The 25,308-nt window shown below is 49.1% G+C and overlaps 1 protein-coding gene across 1 annotated transcript in view; it reads right to left on the minus strand.

The window, feature by feature from the left end:
• The window catches only part of LOC128272636 (cytoplasmic polyadenylation element-binding protein 2-like), a 224,424-nt gene extending 199,325 nt beyond the window's left edge, over nt 1-25,099 (minus strand). The window contains exon 1 of the mRNA XM_053010475.1: nt 23,228-25,099. Coding sequence (XP_052866435.1) covers nt 23,228-25,099 — 1,872 coding nt within the window. The remainder of the gene's footprint in view (nt 1-23,227) is intronic.
• Nucleotides 25,100-25,308: the final 209 nt, after the last annotated feature.

Genomic DNA, 25,308 nt, shown 5'->3' on the forward strand with positions numbered 1-25,308 from the left:
GGTCGCGGGGTTCGCTTGGAGCCACCAGGCTGACAGAGCCCCACTGCCGCACCACTCTCCTCCCGTCCCGGAGTGTGCGCGGATACGTTTCGTGTGGCAAAAGACAGACGCAGCTTATCGGTTCCATTACGCGAATTAAGTAATACCACATCACTTTGTTCAATTGTGGCGTCTGGGCTGTCTGTGGCAACTTTTATGCTCGCTTTCGCCTCCACACAGACCGTCTGCGTGTGTGTGTGTGTGCCTTGGGATGGGAGGTTTCTGATTGTTTCGCTGCCCTCGAGCGAACCGTCGCTGCCGCGGAAGTCAGTGCTTAAACCGATGCGAGGCTCCCCGTTTCCGATCCCGTCCGGGACACTAATCCTCAACCGACCGGGGTGCGTGCGTTCGTGATTTTTGCGGTTCCTTACGGAGCGGGAAAGTACAGTACGCCACCCCCAAGCATGCACCCAACAATGATGTGCGGTGTGCAACGAACGACGGTGTGCAGCCGTTCAAAGCCGATTACGGAGTACGCCTTTTTGAACGTCCTGTTTTTTCTTTGCGGTTTCGGTTCGACAACCGCAAGATTTTAATGGAAATCACCCGTTTATAATGAGTACGTCCTAACGAGGAACTCATCTGCAGGTGGCACATATATGCAATGGAAAATCTCATCGAAGTTACCGAAACGCGCCGGAACGGGAAAACCAACAAAAACGTTTCCATCCAATATAATCGATTGCTGGAGATAAATTTAGGTACACCGTTTGTGGAGGGGACACCAAGAAAAGCTTTTATCTTTCATAGCAAACGACTCTTAGAATAACGATCCATTTTTCCTCTGAACTCTGAACGAACCAACGCGGTGTGATGTGAATGTGCCACAACAGGAACACAAATACACACATCATCAAACATCAAAAATATGGCCACAGTCTGACGAACCATTAGTTCAGTTTTTCTTATAAAATGACGAACATAAAGAAAACAGCCGACGAATATTCCCTTTGATTATTTTCCTTCGAAACGAACTTAAGCAACCACCAACAGGGAATTAAACAGTAAAAGTTGACCACCAATATGCTAATAGATAGAACAAAACACTATTGGCAAGGGTTCTTCTTCTTCGGAAACAACCGCTGAACGGTCTTTATCCTGCACCAAGGACAATGTTAATCTCTGGATGCTTTCTGTAATAGTTCGTTTTTACGGGCGGGGTTGTTGGTTCCGCGCCAACCCCCCTGTCACGCCGGTATCGAGAATCGAAACCATGGCGGAATGCGTGACAACCGATCCAGGGATTCGAACCCAGGCCAGCTGCGTGACAGCGAAGAGCGCTACCGACTGCTCTATCAGCGGAGATTGGTTTCTATTTGGTTTCTAATTTGGTTGGTTCTAAATTTGGTTTCTACTACTATCAATTTGTGTTGCTACATTTTGTTGTTTTTGATCTCTTTTCTTCGAACAATCGGTTTCAATAATAATGATTAGCACGTTCTAGACCTGCAAACATATATTTGTCTTAGCGAATTGTTAGCGCGCTGAAATCTGCTTTCGATTTTGATCCCTCAGATTCTCTAATTCGCTGATCATAATATTTGAATAATATAATTATTCGATTGAGCTACATTCTACCATTTTACTGGAGATACCCTTAACTAAATGCATATAGATTCGTACAGATACTGAACAGTACAATAATGAAGCTATGGAAACACTTTTTCAATTAGCAATAATTTTCTGATATTAATTGTAAATATTAATAACAGTTAGCCATTGTGCTTTTAGACAACAAATGTAAATAAATTATCAAAATTCATTTCATCACTGTAGTTAGGCGAAATTGTTGTTGTCGAAATTGTGCAAACGAACAGTCCAACCATTTACACATTTCATTGGATCATTCCGGAAACTTCTCGGGAAGGCTTTGTAAAACAACTTACATCATTGCGCCCTTCGTTCACCAAAACCCCGCAATTGATGATTGTAGTTGATTGGTTCGTATTGAAATGCGTTATTCGTGGGAATCGATATGATATACCTTCAACCTGTCACCGTGAGTGTTTCATAAGGAGAATATGTTTCCATCGAACAGTGGAAGCGTGGTGTAACGCATAGCACTACTGCCACAACAAAATAGAATCATTATTTCATGTCGTTAGAAAATGTACAAACGAAATCCGATCGCCCAGCTCACCGATCACCACACAGTTTTCCTCCACTTTTCCGCTTCGCATTTTCCCGAAATGGGCCGCGCACTGAATCGTGAAAGGTTTCGCCACGATTCGGTTTTTAATCCCCTACCGGTCGCCGGTGTTGTTGCTCCTTTTTACCGGCTTCTCAGAAGGATTAATCGAGCAAGAAAATGGCGCCTACGAGAAAAGGTCACAGCCGAACGCGAAGCAGCCACCCGAGTACCGTGCCGTACACCGGTCTAGGGACGAGAACGAGTTCCCACGAAACGTACTTAAGTTTCTGGCGCATTTCGTTTCCCCAGGACTCCACGGGGTGGTTTCACCGGTACAAGGATTAAAATCACTAAACAGCAGCCAGCGGGCGCAGGAGCGTAGTCGCAAAAAGATTTCCAGAAAACCTTCTCACCAAAATCTGGTCTCGCGACGAATTAAAGCACGAAACCGGTGGCCGCCACGAGAAACTATTAGCAGAAATAGTTGTAACGAAACATTCTTAATGACTGTTTTCACCGGCCCGGGGGTGAACTAGGCGAATGGGCGAAATTCTTTTCCACGGCCCCGAAGGCAAAGAGTTCTCCCAACCCGACCTGCGGGGAGTGCTTTTAGTTTTCGTGCGGTTTTTCACACTCTTCACGGGAACGGGCAAAATGGCTCGGGGCGACGAAAAGTGGAAAACATTCGCCGCCCTCCTCGCCGGGCGGTTTGAGAGAAACCCTTCCAACCACCCAAGCAGGTTGCAACGAAGAAAATGTGGAAAACTCCACGGCATCGTCTGGAGCGAATGAGAGAGAGAGAGAGAGAGAGACATACAGAGAGAAAAGCACTTAGTGTAGGCGTAGTGCATTTTACTGCAATAAAATGAGAGTCAGAGAGAGATAGAAGGAGAGAGAAACAGAGAGATGGGAGAAAGATGCAAAAGATGGCGGAAATCGCATGGTTTTATGCTGGAGTAAGCCTCCTGTTCGGCGGCTTTCGAGAGCAAACAAAACATATCCTTCAACCAAGGCTGGCCCGGATGGCCCGGACGGCCCGGCTGGCTGGCTGGCTGGCTGGCTGGCTGGAAGGTTGAAAGTGTTTTGAATAAATAATGGTGCCAGTGTGCGCGAGTGTGTGTGTGTGTGTGAGTGTACAAGGGTCCTATGCCCGTCGGGCAAATGTGCATATTTTTATGCACCGTCCAACCTTCGGCCTCGGGTCGCCATTCCACCGCTGGGCAAGTTCGCACCTCGCCGCCTCTGCGCCGCAAAGAATGCACCGAATCTGCATCCCCCACCCCCCACCGATCCGATGCGCAAGTGCAGCGAGGCCTGATGATTAAAACCTCCGGAGCAAACGAAGGAAAAGAATCTCAATTATTTGCGCCTGGCATAAGCATTAAATTCGTGATTGCTTTTCGGTGCTTTCGGGAGGCGACCCATCGCGCCCCATCGCCTCGGTCCACCCGCCCGCAGCATGCCATTTCGGTGCGATCCGCAAGCACGCGGCAGAAGATGCACTTAAGGGGCTGCCGCTTACTAGTGCACGTTTATGCCTTTCGCCACTTTTCGGAAGATGTTTTCGGTACCCGAGGATTCCATGTTGCCCATTGTGTTTGTGTGCATGGTGCTTTGTTTCGTTTGTCTCGCGACTCGCAATGTGCTCTTTTGGTTACCAGCATCTCCGCGGCCGCAGCATGATGTTGCAGCCCGCGATGCGCTCCGCACTCAGCACTCGGCGCTTCGGGACACCATGACAACCGGACCGCGGCGCTCAATGACGGCACTTACAGAAACATTTTGAGCCACGTTTTCCAATGGCGGGCCAAAGTTTTAATTAAATTTTGCCCAAGCCAGGCGCGCGTTGCTCGGGTGCCACAAACCCAGGCGCGACCGAAGCGCCCGCGAAAAATGCTACTCAAATTGGCATTCTCCCGTGCGAATTTGAGACCGCTTTGTCGGGTGGGCCTTGAAGCGTGTTCTCATTGGTCGGATAGCCCTTTCAAATTTCGACCACAGCATCTACGGTTACGACACTCAGATATGAGGCGCTTCCGAATGCTCCATCTTTATTTCGGGCTTCTACAGTCTTGCAAACTTCACGGAAAAACATTGTTCGAAATTCGATTTCTGCACCCTGCGGACACTCAATTTCGTGCTTATCAACTACCGTCCGCTCCACCACACAGCCCCATAATCGGGGCTAGTTGGAAAATCATGAGCACATGACCATGGCCGCTTTTCCGATCGAATTCATACGAGGCTCCCCATATCTGGCGGAATTTATGGACCTCGCCGAACCGCTTGCAATCGAAGCTCAACCAAGGAACAGGTACGGGACCACCGGGCGGGAGCACACCGGACGTCAGGCTAACAGGTGTTGGTTGTCTTGATTGGAACATCGAACAGAACGACCGAAGAAGGCGCGGGCGGGCGGCAAGCAATTGTTCCGGTTCCGGCAACCTTCAATTGGCACCTACGACCGAAGCGAACGACCCTGCGGGGTCTCGTTGCCGCACCGACGCTTTTCCGATTGAAAAACAAACGAAAGCTCCAGAGCTTCGCTAGAGTTTTCCACGGAAACGAATTCAATATTGACCATCGAAAGGGATGGTTTCGGACGGCACCGGTGGCGGCCCCAGAAAAGAGTCCGCCGACGTCCTGCAGCGCCAACAACGTTGATAACGCTACCTCCGCAAGGCGACCACCGTACGCCGGCTGCCCGACGAAAGTGGAAGAAAATTTACAGGAAAGAACACTATTCGATTACACACACACACACACACACCCAACTCCGGACCAAATTGGTAAACCCCGAAACGGAAGTGCACTCGGGGGCGTCCGTTTTGGGGCTCCATTTCCTGGCCGCAAATGAACCGCGAATGTTGCGCCCGGAGACCGGAACGGGGCTACCGAACGGAGTTGTTTACTTCGTGCACCCTCGGTTACGGTTGCACGTCGGTTAAAGTGGGCGACGCCGAAGAGCGCTTGCAGCGACCGGTCCGGCCAGCATCGGGCTGCGGCCAGTTTAAAGTGACGGTGCACAAGTGCTTGCCGGATGCTGAGTGTACTTGCTTTAATTTTAGTTTCAAAAATTCATTCGCAGAAATTCGAACCGGAACGTCCCAGATCTGGTGGCCGAATGCAAATCGAAGAAAAAGGAATTTCATGAGGATTTCGGACAGTATGCAAAAGTTTCTGCAGACCATGGCACCACCACGCTGGAATTGAAACCGGAAATGATCGTTCGCATGGGAATGTGGACAGTTGGGCAGCGCCAAAAATTATAACATTCGCATTTTCATGTAATGCAGGATGGACGGATGGTTGGTTTGGATTTATTCAAACCCAGCACATGAAACACATACTCTGCGTTTCCGGTGCGTGGAACGATGGTAAATATTTTATGTATTTGAATCATTTCCCAGCGATCGATTCTCAAGTGCATAATTTAGCCACAACTGCAACAATATTGCACATACATTGGATCTAGGCAAATGTTTCTCGCATCTCATGTCAAATTACTTTTTATTAGAGACCGTAAATCTGTTTCGGGTAAATCTGTGTAAATTTGTGTGTGTTGTAAAAATTAACAGTCTTGCTGTCATTTTCTTGAGAAGATTGTTATACAAAGCAACGGACCATTCATGAACACGAATAAAAAAGCTGTAGATTTGCAGCTGTAAGAAAATTCTTCATCATAGACGACATAAGGTCGTACATATTACATATAATATTACATATTGCCAATCAATCTAATACCTTGAATATTGCTGTTTTATTTTTCACTGCAAAATATATTTATTGAAAACTGATGGATGGGTAAACATTCTAAATAGACGGATCAGATGTTGGACTGTTTTATAGAACGCCCGTCACATTTTGATAAGTCTAATTTTGGCAAGCTGAATAAAATAATTCCTCAAATTGTTACAGTGCAATTGCGACAGTTAAGCATGTTCACAAATCGCCATTTTATTCTATCGATTCGAATAGCACTCGAGACCTTGTTTTGGCTGCCCGCTAAAGGCAACGCGGCTACGGTGTCTTAAAGGTGCTCTAGGTGATTGCAGAGAGTCTCGAAAAGAAAAAAAACTTAAATGATTTCCTTCGAGGCACACCGGTCCGGGCCAGTGATATGGGCCGTTTACGTTCCAACACCCGCCCCATCCCGCCCCAACGTGCCCCATGCTGCCACCACGACTACCGCGTCTATTTCTTCCACACCGACGCAACTTAACGCCTCACTGATAAGCCGGGGCCGAAAATAATATTATCCTAACAATCGGATCAGGCTGCCAGCACAGGAGAAGCACGTAGCAATCTAAAGAAAAACTCGCCGCTCGTCGCCGAAGGAGAGAACGAGATAGCGACCAGAAAAAAAAATGAAATACAATGTTCCGGTACCGGGCGGACCACCTTACTACCGGAAGGCCAATTAACATTCCAGTCAGACATTTGTCAACGTTATCCTCCAGCCCACAAACACACACACACAGAGCGTAACAGTGTTGGGCAAAGTTTTGCGGTAGACACTTTTGGTCGAATTTCGCTCGGAACACACGACGAACTTTGGGTGGCAAAGACACCAACGAAGACGGCAAAGGCCCGTAGAAAGACAGAAGAAATTTGATGCTTTCCCCGTGTCGAAGAGAGTTGCGGCGAGGAAAAGAAAAGTGCCACGAAATTCACAAAAGTTGCTTTAAGAAAGTTGCCTAATAAGCATAGCGCCCCTTGGAGAAAGCCGCCGACGGATAAGCTGGAACTGGAACGCGGGTGTTTCACTCGTCTCACCCGACAGGGGTGCATTCCCAGTAAAGCAGTAATAAACAATGGGACCGCGTGGGTATTCCCGTGGAATATTAAACCAAAGTCCCTATTGGGGTTCGCTTCGTGTCTTCTTTAATTCAGTTGCCAATCCGGGCCGCCGGCGAGTTGGGATCCTGTTTTTCTCCGTGCCACGGCTGCTGGCAGGAGGCCAACGTGGCACGAAGGATGAATTAGGCAGATGAAGCCGGAACGTGGAAACGCGGAGAAGAGTCCCCGGCACTGTGCACTGTACGGTGCACTTTCGCAGAAATGGGGCCATTAGCAGCCCAACAAAGTTGAAGTCGATGTCGCCGTTCGGCGCGACGGCAAAGAAAGTGAAACGCTTCGGGATGAAAATTCCTTCACCCACCGAGCAGACGAACCGACGATTTCGGAAAGAAATCGAAAACGGGAGCGAAGTATGGGCGGGACCTTCCCTCTGGGTCGGGAGAACAAACCCCCCAGCCAAGCAAGGCCGGGAAGCATGAAATCCGGGGCCAAGCCTGGGTCTGGGAGCGGCCGAGAAGGCTGAGCATAAAATGCGTTGCTCCTTAAATTACTGAAACGTGACTCATTTGGCACTTTTGCGGCCACAAACGGAGACAAAGGAACGGAAAAGTCACGAAAAAAGGAAGAACCATCCGGTCCAGCCCGTGGGGCGTTTGTGCAACGAGGGGAGTGTGCGGCGGAGACAACCCAACCATTCTCTGTGGTTCCACTTTAACAACATTAATCCAGCTTTGGGTGATTGTTGTTACCGCGTGCGCACGTGTGTGTGTGTGTGTGCGAGAGAGACAGAGGGACTTTAGCGACTACGAGGACAGTTCGAAACGACCCCAAATCGAACAACGAAAAACCAATCGGTGGCGCATAAAAGTTTTTTTGTTGTCCCTTTTACTGTTTCTGGCGCAAAAGTGTCACGCTGGTCACGCCATAAAAATGGGGCCCGTGTCACCCGCTGCCACCCAGTTGCCCTCGCCAAACCCGCACGGACGACCGATGGTGGCGCATCCGTTTTAAGGATTGTAACTTACGTATTACTGATTCAAAAGCGTTGTTTCGCTTCGCTCGCCATTAATTTAGCGTTCGAAAAATGGTTCACATTTGAATGTAGAACTGAGCCCAACTATCACACAATTTGTTCCAAGCACTCCTTTATCTTCGAATCCTTTGAGCCGTGAGATCGGTTGGAAAGCGATGACATTTTCCCAGGAGTAAAAAGTTTTTCGTTCCAGTTCTATAACAGCGTTACATCATCGCACAAGCGAAGTGCCACTGTCCGGGAAATCGCTTCTGTTTCGGTTTTGCGAGAGCAGAAATACAATGTTCGAACGACAGTGGCTGGCGAAACAAAGTTTATCATTGGAACATTTGGATAACATGCGAAAATATTTCTATATCAAGTTTTGGAATTGCTCTTGCATGATGATGAATTTAAAACTCAACTCCGGTTGTGAGAAGTTGAACTTTTCTCCTAAGAGCGGGCTAAATCGACATTAAAAAGTGAATTACAAGGAAGTTGTGGTCCAATGATACATTGTTTCCATAAAACTTGCAAGTTAGTGACCGTTCTGGATCCTGTTGACCATAAGACTTAGCTAAATCTGATGAAAGATAAAATCATTCATTTAAGGAAAACGTCTTTTGGTCCAGATTTCACCATACAAGTACGACAGGATAATTCACAAATTCACAAAGCACGAGTAATCCTCGAGGCACTGCAGTACCTCGAGGGTGACGATATTAAGGTTGTAAAGCATCCAGCACTTCGCCTAGACCAGCCCAGCTTTGCAAACATGTGGGCATCGATGAACCATAGAAGATATGAGAAGACATCGACCAAATTTAACAAAATTTGCTCATTCAATTAAAATAATGTGATCATCAATAATATCCGTGGGCCGGATTGCATAACAATACCACGCTCTATGCCAATATTATCTGAGTACAAGTTTAGTTTGGTTGCCTTAGTGCTACTAATTTATACAACTCATGATCATATTTTGAACTGATAATCCTATTCATATAAAACATATGGACAAGCTCATTCCAGGTAAGTCTCGGGCGAACCAACCGGGGGAAAAAATACAGTCACAAAAAGGGAACGGTACTTAACAGCAGGCCGCATCGCAGAAGCTACGTGAGGTCATTACAAGCAGCGTTGACGTCGAGTTAGCAGCAACATTTTTTTCCGTCCATTAGGCAATCCAGGACCGTTTCGGACCGAAGGACCGACTGTAGCTTTTACTGAACTTCTTCGAAATCTACAACGTGTAGAACTTCAAGACGGGCATGTAACACCGTCCGGGACAACCGATAATTGGCAGCTTCGGCGAAAGCGGAACCAGGTGCTCTGCAGAGTGTAAGTGGCTAGAAATGCCTAGTCGTGTGCATCCAACTGGCGACCATGTGTTTGAGTTTTATAAACCTTTTTTTCCCAATAGATTTTTTTTGTCCATTTGTTTGTTATGGAGCGTTTGCTTACCACCAAACACCGCTTTGGCAGGTAGTCACCGGGGCTGAAGTAAAGTTTTGAGCCTGGTGATAGTTATAAATTGATTAAAAAACAAAAATTGTACCATTTTGTGTCGCCTTTCTTCAGGAAACCATTGATTGGAAATGAAACTAGAAGCTTGAGCAGAAATTGTTAGGAACATAACGACAAAAGCTCGACATTTTCACGTTTCCCTGCCCCGAATGAACGGGGTAACGGACACGGAGAGCATAAAAAAAGTCATTACTTTCGCAATGACCCAGAGCTCCCCAAACAAAGTTAGCTGCATTCTATTGTCGTCGTCCCCGTCACACACCACACGTGTCACGGCGAACCGCATGTGAACACCCTTCGATGTAAAGCTGCACAAGTTATGAGCTTCGTGGGGCGACCATTTGTAGAATAATTAAGCTGAGCAAACGGAGTGAAAACTATAATACCCACACAAGCCCAGGACAAGGCGGTCGGCGGGCTCCTTGCCCCCGGAATGGAGCCGAAGAGGAAGAGTGACACTACTGCTCCGTTCATGAAAAAAAAAATACTCGGTCCATGGAAAGAAATCGCCGGCATGTCAAGAGAGTGTGACGACGTCACGAAGCCACCACGGCTAGGAAACTTCAATCATCTGTGTGTGTGTGTAAGTGCGCACCACCCTCGTCATAGAGGAGCACGAAGCGGCGTCAAGGGGACGTCAATGATGACTACAGACGGATCGCAACCAGAACCGGGCGGCAAGTGGCTGCGAAAAACGCATTTGTTCAACCGAAGGAACAAAAGGCTACCAGTAACATACCATCGCCACCACCACCACCACCACCGCACCAACCACACCAACTGACCCCAAATGATGTTCTCATACCGGGGCGGTGGGGCGAAAGCTCCCTGTCTAAAGACGAGAACCGAGGCCGACCGGGTAGGGATGGGAAAATTTACATAACCAAATATCGTTCCGTCATTCCCGGCGCTCAATGCCCTAGTTGGTGGAGACGGTTGGGTCCGGTGGTCGCTGATGAAAGTGCCCGGGTGCAAGTGCTGGAGTGGATTTTTTGCCTGACGAAGCATCTCTCCCCGGAATGGCACTGCGAGCCGTGTTAATACGGCGAACGCTGAGCAATAACGCAGATAAGGATCACCCGTCCCGATCGATCCGATTTATGTTTGTAGTTGTGACACGGGGCGACACCGGCCCGTTGAGGGAGGTTTGGAGAATGGGGCGACGCTTTTGACGAGAAAGCTAAAACCTGCCTTTTTTCTTACGTATGATTTTCACTCCGTGTGAGCGGCCCCTGGCGTAGCGACCTGGACAAAAAGGCAACACAAACCGGCCAAGTGATAATCAATCACGCCCGCTGTCGAAACAGGAGCCACCTTGGAGAGTTATGGATGAACCAATCAGTGGGCGGGCAGGCGAACGATTAGGAAAAGGATTACGAAAGTAACGACGACTAACTATCGTGCTGCACTCACACACCCAACCAGGGCAGCAGTCTTCAGTCTGGTTTGGAAGAAATTAGTTTTCTGCCCAAACCACAAAATACCAGCTGTTCCCATCGGTTCCCGCACAAGCGCTCTATCAGCCGGTCTAATAAAGTGTTAGACACTTAAAGCTAAGCCACCAATTTATGAAACACTGAATATATAGATATTTGATTGTTCCTGTCCGACCCTTGCTACCAATGGAAGCTAATTTTTTCAATGGGAACACTTTGACCATTTCTATTCCAAGCTTAAACATTATTGGTAAGTTTGAAATACTGTTCGCATATTATCAAAAGTTGATGAGCGTAGAATTAATTAAGAAATAATGGCAAACACACAACATTATTGTGAGTATTCTGGCATTTGAGCACTAGAAATGGATGAACAAATGATCTGGTCTTTAAACAAAGGCAAAAGCCAATATGTGGAACCATGCCAAATATGTAACCCAAGCAAAACCAATACGAAATCAGAGTACTTTCAATTATGCATCTATCGAACCATGGTCACATGGTGTGTGTATCAAGGAAAAATAATTCGAAGCGCTTATCTCTCTTATTCCTACGGCACTTCGAAAGGATTCCATGCAGTCTACGTAGTCAGTAAAAGTTTAATTTCAGTTTAGTGGTGTTTGGCGTATAGTTTTGCTGATAACCTTGAGCTTCCTGAAACTTTTTCGAGCCAAGAATGGCCATTAGTCCGAAATGGAGTATCAATTTCCAGTTCGTTGTTCTTCAATCACGTCCTGGGCTGGGCGGACTTTTTGGGCGAAACTGCAGACCCAACCAACAGACTGGGTTGCATACAGCCAACAGCTCAACGCGCTCGCTCCCGCGCGACAATCCGGCGCACAACAGTAACATCCCGGCGCACGGTAAACAATTTAAATTGCATCCATTAAACGAAATCAATACAGCGACCGGTTCAAACAGTTTAACAAGCGAAAAGTACGGGCAAATATTTAGCGAGTGGTGCAGCGGCCAAAGCAGCGACAGTCGAGCGCTCGCAACTTCGATTGGCCGAGGAAAATGGTAGAGAATATAATCTGTCGGAAAATGGTTCCCGCTGCTCGCTGCTGCCACCACCGACGCCGTCACCGACGCGTTCGCCGCCGCCGTCTCCGCCTTCTGTTGATTTTCGTCGTCCGCTAACACTACACCAGACTACACAGTTTCCGTTTGCCAGCGACATCCACCGACGAGGACACGGACGCGCTAATATTTTGGGCTCCGAGCTCAAAGATGGCACGGTTCGAACGGAGCCGTAGAGCCATTTCGAACCGAAGAAACACCAGCAGCACCACGAAGCACGTGGCCATTGGTTTCATTCGATTCAAAGTTTCGAGCTGTTCGAGCCTAGAGCCTGAGTACACTGTTTGGCCAAAAGTTATCAATCAATTGTTGTGTTTGTTAGCCGACGCCGACAGTAAGAGTTTCGCCGTAGTTCATAATAGACCGGCAAAGATAAACAGCTCTCGCGGAAGAAATGAACTAAAACGTTCCATTACTGGTCTGGTGGTAGTCGTTCTGAAACTTGAACTTTCTTCACATTCCGATACCGCTATCATTCCCACTAAATGACCTTTCAGCGTATACTTAAAATGGAACCGAACAAACATCGATACTCGTCTTGCCGAGTGTAAACTCTTGCGGCAAAATTGTTCCAGCCCTCGCCATTGGGCGGAGAAACCTCCAGTTTGAGGCATTGTGTTCCACGTTTCAACGAAGGTTGACTGCTTCCGGTTTACTGCTAATTAACTAACCGCCCGCGGGATGAGTAACCAGGCGCCTCCATCGGCTGTCGGCTGGGCCTAAACGGGGCCGCGACTTCATTCTCTGACTGTCATCGACCATCTCGACAGCTCGGGCCGATGACAGCAGCACCAACAACCGCGCCGACCATCATCGATTTTCTCCACACCGTGCCGCGCCACCAACGGACGTCGCCGATGGGTCGGACGGTCGGTTTGCCAGCCAAACGGCTTTAAGACGAATCAGGACGACTCCGGAACGGAGGGAAGAGCCTACCAAACCGACCAGAATAACATACACTCGACCGAAAAAGCATAGTGAATAAATTACAAGCAGCGACAGGCAAATGTAACGGACCGGAGCCACCGACTACGACGACAACGGCGGCGTGAAGAAGAACCGAACGAAGGCCAAAAGCGAACACGATGCCAGGACGACGCCATGTCAGCCGGTCAACCCTTTGGAATTCGCAAAACACGCTGCCACGGGGCCCTGGCGTTCCATAAAGTTGTAACGAAAAAAGGCCCAACCATAAGAACAAACCCTCCGCCAGTTAACATTTTAAATCCTTTTTTCATTTTCCGTACGCCACGCCGGTTATGCCTCAGAGTCTCAGCAGCAGCAGCAGCAGCAGCAGTAGCAGCGTTTCGGGATCGATTGGTCGGGTGGCAGATTGCTGCCGTGCTGCTCGTGCTTGTCTGGTCTGTCTGTAGGAGCACGAAAAAATCGAATCATCTCGGTGTGTAAAACTACCAAAAACCGGAAACCGAAGAAGTCGCTTGAAGTGCCGTGCCAGTGCAACACGCTGGTGCCAATCGGTCCACGGAGAAACTTTGCCGGAGGTTTCGGTTTCGTTCCGTTCCGTTCCGTTCGATCCCACTTGTAAGCGAGGAAATGAATTTTTCCACTTTCCGTGACGTCTCCTGTTCCGTTCTGGAGAGTCCTGAGCGCTAACATTGGTTCGGTAGCCAGTGAAGTGGGCAGAAAAAATCCACCGGAAGTAGTATAACACGACTCAACACACTGACAATCTGACGGATCACCAGCTAAGTAAACTCATTCGAGTGCAGGTCGAGCAAACAGTCGCCCTACGTGCGACCGATGTCGAATTGCTGTAGCTCAGGCCATTGTAAGCTGTTATTAGCCTCGGGGCTTCCCGTGGTTTGCAATGAATTGTACGATAAGTTTTGAGACAAATATTTTTCGAATATAAAGTAGTTTCCTTAGCATTAACCTTAGGGACTTCCATGTACATAGCATCGATTATTCAACTATTGATTGTACACGTTTTTTCGATGGTTCGATGGTGTAAACATAAGCTGTGTAAGCTGTGTAAACATACGATGTTAATGTCATCTTTAAGTCTCAATTTGTTGTGTTGGAAAAATTATCGTTTGCAACATAAGGAACTGGAAGCCTAAATGAAGAAGAAAAACATTCGACCAAGTCACCACTGATTGGAGGTATGTAACAAGGGATGAAGCATAGAACATTGCGACTGCAATTCGGCGTTCATCTAATTCCCAAAAGGGCGTAAATTCAGTCCTGTCAATGTTAACGTATTTTAAAAGGCCAGGCCGTGGATGGACAATATACTTGATTCCAAACAGAGTCTCTAATACACCAGACACCACTCATAAAACAAGCACAAAGCACAGCCCGCGGCCCATTGAAACACCTTCAACAGCCTAGCTTTTCGCCGAAACGATCTCGACATCAAATAAATGCCGAATGCCAATGAGAAATAGAAAGAACAAAATCACTCCATCACTGCGGAATGCCTTTGAAGTGCAACACCTACGGAGTGTGACCCTCGGCAGGTTTGCTTTCATATTTGCCATACACACACACACAGCCACACACCGAATAGCACGCTGCATTATCAGCAAAACGTTGAGGATCTTTCCCCTGGCCAGTATTGTGGGATATTGCATTCCCATTGATCACGTGCTCCGACTGTAGAAGTTCTGCGTTGCGCCGCGTTCTGACTTTCCAGTTGCGCAAGAAACGTATCGCCGTGGTGGCCACGCTCGACTGTGCAGCCACTCCATCAGCGGATAAGTCAAGCGGCGGACGTTACCGAATCGGAAAGGTCCAAGTATCCGGTGGGCAGCAGCAGAAACAATAAGCCAGAAACAGAAAAACCGCTCCGCACGAAGCGAGACGAAACTCCGCAGCTGACCCCTGGTCGCCCGGTGGAGCCGCGCAAAACCGGACCGAAAACCCGGGACGCAAAAATTTCCATAATCATCCCACGTAGGACATATTTTTCATCCTGACCGGGCCACGCGCCACTAGACCGTTTCCTTCTGTGCCTAGTTTCCGTTTCCCGGGCCCTTTTTCCCGACGCCTAACCAAATTCTCTCGCTTCTTGCTTCCCACGGAGTCTTGCGGAGGGGGTGTCTGAGAAAATTCTCACCAAAACTTCGCCCCGATCGATGTAAATCCGTTCGGGAAGGAGTCGAAACAGCAGCAAAAAAATGGCCACCTCAAAAATGGGATGCAGAAAGAAGCGAAACCAGAAACAGAAAACAACAAAAAAACGAAGGCAACCGCCCACATATTAGCCCGCCCGGTGGGTCACTCGCCGAGCTAATTTTTCCGCCCACCCATCCTTCGCCGCCGTTGATTCGATGAGCTAGGATTCTGGATGTGATATGTTCCGACGTACCGCCACTGGCCCCTGGCCAGTAGCGGCCCGGAACGAATTTACTTTTACGGTTATTCCGGCACAATAAACCATCCGACGGCACGGTCGCTGTTCCTGTAAATTGTAGACTCTTCCACCTCGCCGGGCGCCAAAATTGTCAGTTCACAGGAACCGGGTAATTAACGTAAATTATCCCCATCAGAGGCCGCCACCGGTTTCTGGTGCGCCCCATTAGCCCCGGTAATAGTAGCCAGGGCCGGATCCTAATTTTTGATTGATGTTTCACGAGCATAATTGCGATCCCCCAGCCCAGGCCCCAGGCAGGAGCCAAAGGGTTCAAAAGGATTCCGGTCCAGCGCCCGGGAAACGGGAAAACCATTTTTCTCCAATTCCGGACTGGCATGCGAGCCATGATGCCATGCTAATCGCTTTCTTTAATCACGGTAATCATTTGAAGCATTGTTTTGCACACAACATGACGCCCACCAATACCACCAGACCAGAGAGTAGCGCGCGCGCGCGCGCACACACAGAAACATGTGGCCGGTGCTAGATTGCGGACCGATCGATCGGAGGCGTACGAATCTCTGGTTGACGTTTTAACAAAATCACCCCAACCAGCCAGCCAGCCAGCCAGCCAGCAGCCGTCGAGCGGTGATGGTGTCTGCCCATTAGCGATTCGTTATCCCTTGCCTAGGCCCCGCTGATAGAGCAGTCGGTAGTGCTCTTCGCTGTCACGCAGCTGGCCTGGGTTTCGAATCCCGGGATCGGTTGTCACTCAACCGGCCATGGTTTCGATTCCCGATACCGGCGTGACAGGGGGGTTGGCGCGGGGCTAACAATCCCGCCCGTAAAAAATTAAATGTTACAGAAGAGCATCAGAGAGATTAACATTAGTCTCTGGTGCAGGCCAAGACTGCTCAGCGGTTGTAGCGCCAAAAGAAGAAGAATCCCTTGCCTAGGCACGAGCGGCACGACGTGGTACAAATGGATCAATGAAAGAAAAAACCAAGATAGCATACGCCGATGCGCGTGGCCAGCGGAAAGATATTTATTCTCGAACGCCGATGCCGATGCCGAGAAAAGTGTGTGGAATGACAAAAAGGGAGGCAAAAGTCACGCACCGCTAGAGCATATTCCCACGCCTACACACGCTTCGGCCACACAAACACTTACGACCCGCCACACACACACACACACAGACCCGACGGGCAACGCTTCGAACCACGGAACGGAAAAGCCAACACCATCGAGCCACCGTTTGGCGTTGTTTTGTTGATAGATTCCTTGGCGCAAATGAAAAGTAGGTCAAAAAGATGCTTTTTAATGACGTCATTATTCTGGGCCACATTTCCCGGGGCCCCGGCACCCGGATCGCTTCGGTACGCTTTGCAATGGGCGGCAGAACCGGCCGAGACCGAGTGCAGCATTCCGGGCGGCACCGGCCCGTGGCCCCGTAGGCCGTGCCCAGCAGCACACCAGCATAAAAGCGAGCAAACAGAAAGCGGCGTGCGGCTTATGGCCATTTCTCTGCCGCCGTCACGCCAGGCCGGGTTTTATTTTCTTACACTGGCCCAACCGAAAAAAACATCCCCAGCATCCCGCCAGGCAGCTGCAACCTTTCTTCTCTGGCCACCACGCGCCTTAATTCTTGAGCTCCTCCCACCGTTGATAATCTTTGGCCGGGTAGCCCTAGCCCTCTGAGGCCCTTCAAAGGACGTGGCGATACAGTGTGATATGTAGCGCGGCGGATGCTGAACAGCGTTTTGTTCTTTCCCTTAGCGCGGTTCGGATCCCCCATTTCATGGAGTTCCTTGGTTCCTTCTCCCTTCCTTTGATTACCACACTCTCCTAGGCCAGAATACACGAAAGGTCAAAAGTACGCGACCGGGTGACCGGGCAGATATAAACGGTCTGTCCTCAACGACTACAAATAATCGTGCCCTGATCTGGGCTTCTATCTACTTGGGTCTTTATTTAGTATGTTTTCTTGCTAATAGCTCTTCTTTAGAATAGTTATAGTCATGGTCCCTTCCCTGGTCACTTCAAAAAATCAGTTCGCTTGCTTGAAGTCGAAGTAACAAAGTAAGTCCGATTGCTCCATCAGGCCCAATTGCCTGTGAAATAGTAACAAAACAATAAAATATCGTAACAACCAACACCCCAACCAACAATAAGGCCAAACGCAATATTACATTATTCAGGGGACATATTACGACATAAGAATCCTAAGTACGAAGCATAGACATAATTGGATCGCTCCGACCCGCGGCGATCATATATCCTTAATTTGGCATCCTCAGTAGATATCATCCGTCGTTTCCGAAAACAATCTAAAGCTAAACGAAGCATCAGTAAACGGTCCACTGTGCTCCAGGGTTCGGACAGAAAGTAGGTAGCGCCTAAATCCATATTTCTGAGGTAGGCAAGTTTCTGAGATCTAATAATACCAATCCAGACGATGGCAGTATTTTTACATACCATATATGCTGAACTGTTTTCATTATGGTAGTCCAACGTCTATGGTGCGAGTAAAGAGTTGAAGCCTTGAAGTCCACCGTTTTATGCACTTTACAAACAACGTCTTCATAATGGACCAATAAACCGTTCCAGAATCAAGTGTAATACCCAAGTCCGACAAAGAAGTTTCGCTGGAAATCTGTAGTTTAACTGAATTTACTTAAATACTTTACAATATTCGTGAAATATAAAGCATACATCGTAAGGCTACATGGCAGTCGAAATGTAATTTGGAGAGAAACAGTACGATAGAGTTTCGCACCACGAACAACATTTAAAGCCATAACAATCACTGCCTTAACGATCACTTTCCTAAGACAGCGTCGTCTGTGATTTAAGAAATCACGTTCCCATCGTTTCCATTGTTCTAATTGGAATATGAAACATATTTCCAAGAAATTTCCAAGAAGTTTTGGATCATATGGCTCCCTGATGAACATACATCGAAATACTTTTACGTTGCGGTGTAGGTATATCCTCTGCAAAAATTTTTTTCCTTTCGAAATTTCACAGCTGAAACTGTTTTTGTGTCCGTAAGCCTAGGGATGAGTCCTTTTAGAGCGACCGACAAAATAAAAGCGTTCAGCAAAAAAGAGCAATGCAATCTGGACCAACAGACAGCCTGTGACGGTTCTCAAGGATGCTGGGAATGAAAAAATACACGGCCACTGGTGTGACATTCACGAAAGCGACAGCATCGGGAAGGCCTCAGAAAGTGACGACTGACGGCGTGGCGTCGTCGCCGTCACCGAAAGCGACTGCCGAGTGTGTGTGGAACCATCTGCACGAACCTGTCTCGTTATATCCGGGCCCGTGCTTTTTTCTCGCCATAATTCGACAGCTTCCGGATCGATACACTCGTGACACAAAAAGGGACCCCCGTGAACCGCTTGCAAAGGGCCATTTTTTTCAACTCGTTAGTATCCTCACTCCAACAGCAGCAGCAGCAGCAGCAGTGGTATAATTTTTCGACCAAAGCACTTTGAAACTGGCGCAGCCGGAAGCGACGTGTGCACTTTACTTTGGGCACAGCACTGTTGGACCGACGCTGGACCGCTTATCGGACCGCTTTCAGGATGGATGCACCGACACTGGTTGCGATTAATGGCAGATGCATTTCATTAACACAGCCCGGGATTTCGGCGCAGCCCTGGCAAGACCGGCGACGTGCAACAGGACCTCCACCGAATGGGCGGTAGCTGTGTCGCAGCTGTTGCACCGTTCACTTCCCAGCCGTGTGTTTGCTGAGGAGAAAAGTTTGCTGCGTTTACTGAATTTAATGTGCTCAAGTGGGTCCCGGTGTCACGGACCGATTTACATTAAGTAAGCCCCGGTGCGCACCTGACGAGGGCGGCAGTGAACCGTTGCCATCGTTACGGCGAAAACTGCGCGAACTGTACGCAATTATGCAAGCAAATGAAAATTGAATAAATCGCGATGGAATAAAAAGGAACTGTGGCGATTTCGAAAATGAGTGGACGCGTTGGAACAATTAATGAAAGGGATTTTTCCAAACCGAAAAAAACTGCAGCAGAATACACTCCTTTTTGGTGAACAATTGTTTTAATTAGTAACCATTTCGATGGCCGTTCGGTCGGAGTAAGTGTGAGCTTCACTGTAGCGTTCGTTTTAAACTCTTTTTCGAGCTTTGATCAATTTTAATTCAACACGGCAGGCACGACCTTTAAAAGTGTCACCAAGTGCCTGACCAAAGGTATTCGGTAGTTTAAAGCGAATAATAATCCCCGCAAAACGTCATTTTCACGCACAAAAGATGACATGGTCTAACCCTTTTAAAGATCGGTTGCACGATTTAATTAACTGATTTACTTTTGTTTTCGATCTGAACTCATTTACCTGATGACAAAACAAGATAATGTTGCCAAAAAAGCAAAACCAAAATGTCCAAATCGGCAGGTGGAGCCATCTTTTTAACAGTCCGATTCTCTTGTTTTAGACCTAGATTCATTATATTCTGCTTTGCGTATCCTTTGTACAAAAATAAACTAATTTAACAGCACCCACCCTGCGATCGCGATTACCAGCGTACCAAAAACGTTGTGAAATACCGTTTAGAGACCCTTTTTTGGAGGTGTTTGAAAGTCAATATTAAGTTGTCTTAAAACTTGATGGAAGATGTACCGACAGCAAGAGACACCATTGATCTTAACAAAAAAATTCAAATATATTTAAGCTCAATTGTAAATTTTCAGGACTATTTTATACACATTTTAAAGCATGAAATCACGAATACGAGGCTCAAGATCGTGTGCAGGATTCAAATGAACAAATCCTCCAGATAGACCCGGGCTTATATCAACTTATTAAATTGAATTAAAAATACAATTTAATCGTAGCCGATCAACGCTGGCGACACTGCAAAGATGCACTGATCCAAACAAAAGAAGCATATCGGATTTGTTTATATTTGTCAGTCGATCGTCCTAAGCGGCTTAGGCTCACAGACTCGGTGGTCGGTTGCGCTTTTCGTAACGGAAACGCTTCGCATCATTTGTTTTAAGCTGCGGCGTAAGGCGCATCGCATCGCAACACTCTCAGATGCCACCGGAAGTGGCCGTTCGCTGCCCGGTGTTTTAATTCCATCAAACGGTGGCTTGTCGCACGGCAACAACGTTACATCCTCCCAGGCGGCGGAAGCAGAAGAGCCGTCCACCCGCGCGTTACATAAGATCCGTTTGCTCGAAGACCTTCGCGCTTCGGGCTTCCGCTGTCGGTGAAAGAAAGAAAACCAATCGCCGATAGGAAGCTGCCAACAGACCCATCTGCTCCCGAGGGGCCGCCGGTTGGGGCTGATGGTCGGGGGAGAAGAAAAAAATCCCAATCCCACCAACAATCGGAGGAGCCGCGGTCGGCGAAGAAAAGCGAGCCAACCGTCGTCGTGCCGTCAATTGCTGGTTTCTTTGTAGTGGCTGCGTCGTCGAAGGAGTCGTGCTTCTTTTGTCATTTCCTACTTTCTCTTTCTCTGTCGCCAACTTTCCTACGTTCGGACGCAGAAGCTCAGAGTGATGGACGTGTAGGTTAAAAGTGAAACGCGGCACGTCCGGGTCACGGCCGCGCCATCGCTGCGCGTGTAACGAAATTTATTTTTTGCACCTTTCACACAGGTGGCCATAGCATAATCTGCGCACTGGCAAGGAGTTTTTTTCTGCCCTATCGCACAGTTAAGCCCCCGGGATGCTAAAGCCATCACCGGATTTAAGGCGGACGCGTCGGTGGGCCAGGATCACCATCTTTGCTTAATTAACGGATTTTGAAATCCCATTTTCAGAGAACGAAGAACTGCAATTAGGCAAAACGAAACACTAAACCGCTTAAAGGGGTTCCCCTCCGTTGGGTTCCATTATCTGTGTCAGGTTTCTAATGAATTTTGCTGAAAATGCACTTTCAAGCACTGCGCCCAGCAAGGCTAAGGCAATAATGGCCAACAAGTTTCCGGCGTTCGGAGAGCAAAGTTCGGGAAGATGATTTTTAAGTTTAACGAATTAACTCCGGGGACGGAACTGGACCGAAGCGTTCTAATAACCGTCCGCCACGGAGCTTGGTGCGCCACCAGTGTCCGCAAAACACAACCAACCTACAAACACAAGTTGGAAAACCACGTCCGAGACAGCGAGGAAAGTGTCTTACGAGGGACACAGTGAAATTTCAAGCCGGGCTGTGAACCTCTCAAATCGGCTACGTCACGCCGTCGCCCGAGAAACACTGACGATTCATTGTCACGGAGTGCGGGGGGGAGGCCCCGGGTGCCCTTTTTGGCAACGGCTGCTTCACTACGCTTCGCCATCTTTGTTTGACCGCGCGGACCGCGATGCAGTAAAAATAAATCCAAAACAATTCGCGCTCCTCGTCTCGGCTTCCTCTCGGCTCGGTTACTTTCTTCCGTCCCGCTTTCTTTCCCACCGGGGGGGGCACTTTCTCCACCGCCACTGCTCGCTGCGGTGGCCGTGACAGTGACAAAAAGGAAACCCAAACCAACAAGACGAAGCGTCTGACCGAAAGCCAATGGCATTACACCAGGTAGCGTCGTCATGTTTCAAGGCCAATGGCAACGAAGCGCCCGCCCGTACAGCATTCTAAATTTGGCATTTTTCCACTGGGACGCGGCGCGGTAGGGAGCGACACACCCATCCAACACCACCCCACCACGCCAGCCAGTCTACTAGTCGGTCATTACTCAATAGCAGCGCCCGTGTGCGCGCGCGATCACTTCTAAGCAACCTTCTCCGTTCCTTTGCGTAACCGATCAGCAGCAAGTGAGGCGAGCGCTGGCTTGTGCTTCTGTATTAGGGTGTTGAATAAGTTCGTATGGTCGGTAAAAAAGGGCGTTGCTCCGAGCCTAATTTTTTTGTTATATTGGTACACTCTTCATATGGACGTATGTGATTTTTTTACAAGCCTTTAGTATCGACATGTCACAGTATTTTTTTCAATGGGAAAAATCAAGTATCGTCGAGTGATTTAATTTTTATTTTTGAAAGGCTTAAAGGCAAAGGAAAATTATGAACGAATGTTGAAAGTGTATAAGGACTCTTCACCTTCAGTTAGGGGGTTAAAAGGGGGTTTCTGAGTTTAAACGTGGTCGTACTAGCCTTCAAGACGATCCATGTCAAAAACGTTAAAAAACAGACATAACATCAGAAATCGTAGAAAAAATACAGGATATCGTATTGGAAAATCGTCGAATCACTGAAAGAGATTTAGTACAAGGCCTAGCCTTCTCATCGTACAGTATAACCAATATTTTGAGTGAAGTTTTGGGTTTCTGAATGCTGTTTGCAAAATGAGTAAGCATTCGCTAAAAATGGAACAATGCACCTTGTCACAAAAGCATTTCGAAAATGGCAAAAATTCATTAATTAAAGTTCGAGTTGTTGGACTATCCACCGTATTCAACAGATATGGCCCCTAGCGACTTCCCGACCTAAAAAAATCATGCGTGGATAGCGTTTTTCATCAAATTATGACGTCATAACAGCCGTAGAGACGTATTTTAAAGGCGTTCCAGTTTTTCACTTCAGGGATGGAATTTATAAATTATAGTCTCCTTGAAACAAGTGTATTAATGTGCAGGGAGACCATACTAAATAATAAAGTGTAAATAACCATAAAAATGTGCCCTTCTTATCGACCCGCAAAACTTAATGAACACCCTAGTGTGGCACACACAGGACACATGTGGGGTGCTAAGAACACTTTCCCGCCCCCGTTACGACGTGGTAACTAATTTTCCATTGTTCCATGCGTCGCGAAGAATTCACCCGAATCTTAAAACGCGCTTTAAGGAGCGCAGGACGCTACCAAGAAGACTCCGGCAGGCTCTAATCGCAACGTTAAACACAGCGGCAACTCACCTGATACGAGGACAGGAACGGATCGCGGTTCTCGTCGATACCGCCGACGTCGAGCGGCCCGGGAAAACCTCCACCCATACTGCCGGTTCCCACTCCGCCACCGCCACCGCTACTGCCAACACCGGGCCCTCCGGAGCTGCCACCACCGCCACCGGCCGATCCGAGCGATTGGGTGAGATTGGTTTTGTTCGGAAACGGTGCCGACGTGCTGCGCCGATAGCGCGACGGGGAATTGGCCAGATTCGATTGCAGCGGCTGCAGCGCGTTCGACTGATGGTGACCGCCGTGGTGACCATGGTGTTGCTGATGTTGCTGCTGGTGGTGTTGGTGCTGCTGATGCTGCATACTTTGCTGAGAGTGATGGGCATGAGATTGCTGCTGCAGATGGCCCCCATTGCCGAGGCCACCACCGTACGGCGAGAGCGACGGGTTGCCCTGCGAGTGAACGGGGGGCTTGCGGGCGTGCAGCCCATTCGGACCCAGGCCGGACGGATTTAGGCTCGGCACGGAGCGGCCCCGGTTCCAGGAAGACAGTGCGCTCTGTTGCTGCTGCTGCTGTTGCTGGTGCAACTGCTGCTGTTGCTGCTGCTGCTGCTGCTGCTGATGGTGATGTTGCTGTTGCTGGCTGGACTGTTGCTGCGACCAGGGTCCCGGGTTGGACCAGGATGGGTACGAGTTCTTGTACTGATTTTGCTGCTGTTGTTGCTGCTGTTGCTGTTGCTGCTGCTGCTGCTGGAGCATTGCGTTACCGTGCGAGACGGCGAGATTGTTGGGCGAAATGCCGTGGTGGTGATTCGGGAAGGCCCCGTGCGATGCAGTGATTGCACGGCGCTGTTGCTGGTGCTGTTGTTGTTGCTGCTGCTGTTGCTGCTGCTGTTGCTGCTGCTGCTGGGCAGCTGCGGTGGCTGCGGCTGCGGCAGCCGCCGCCACGGCACCATTGTAGAGATTGCTGGTGAAGTTCTGGAACCCACCCAACCCGTTCATCGACAGGTGTCCGCTCGAACCGGCCTGGCCCGCCTCGTCCGGTCCCGTCGACCACGGGCTCGAGTGGTCCGGCGTCGCACCGAAGCCGAGCCCGCTCGGGGCGAGACATCCGTTCATCAGGTTGGACGTGACCGAGCTGAGACAGCTGAGATCGGCCGCCTTCAGGCTGAGTTCCTCCGCCACGGATTGCAGCTGGAGCTGGTCGGCCGCCGACGCGGACGCCTCCAGGAGCAGATTGTTGTTCGTACTGTTCGAGCCACCTCCGGCCCCATTGCCGCCACTGCCACCGTTGGCGGTGCTGTTGTTGTTGCCGTTCGCGTTTCCGCTTCCACTCATTCCACCGAGCCCAACGATCGAGGGCGACGAAATGCTGCCCCCGTTCAGTAGCGACGAGGTCACGGTTCCGTCGTCACCGCCGAGCGCCAGCGAGAGCTCGCGAACCGTCGATCCGGATGCGCCGCTCAGACAGCAGCCATCGGACGTGATGGCGGTCGTGATGATGCCCGAGCCCGAGCCCAGCACACCTCCGCCGCAGCTGGACGAGGCCACACTGGACGTCATCAGTAGTCCGCCGCCCTGCCCGTCCTCTACACCGGAAGAGCCACCTAGCGACAGTCCGGACGCTCCAGCCGACAGCTTCCCGGACATGGCACCGTTATTGTTCTTGCTACCGATCGACACCGACGACGACGAAGAGGACGATTCGCCGACGATCGTACCGAGGGCGTCGGAGACGCTGGCACCTAGGTCGCCTCCGTTTCCGGAACCACCGGTCAGGTGCTTGATGTTCAGCAGGTTGTTGATGCTGAGCGTATCGAGCAGCGAGGAAGCGTTGCTCACGCACGAATCGTTCGCCAGGACCGAGCTCGAGTACAGGTAGTCACCCATCGTAACCGCGCTGGCCGTGTGAACCTGAAGGGGGAACCTGGCAGCTGCGACGCCGCGATCGCAGTCCACCCACAAAACCACTGGGCGATCACCGGCGATCTAACGAACGAGAGTCCTGTTTGAGTTTTGTTGCTCAACCTTACTCGTCCCTATCAAACACACACACACACACACGAACAAACAACACGCACGCACACGGATACGAATCA

The sequence above is a fragment of the Anopheles cruzii genome, chromosome 3 (genome assembly GCF_943734635.1).
Source record: "Anopheles cruzii chromosome 3, idAnoCruzAS_RS32_06, whole genome shotgun sequence".
Classification (NCBI taxonomy): Eukaryota; Metazoa; Arthropoda; class Insecta; order Diptera; family Culicidae; genus Anopheles; species Anopheles cruzii.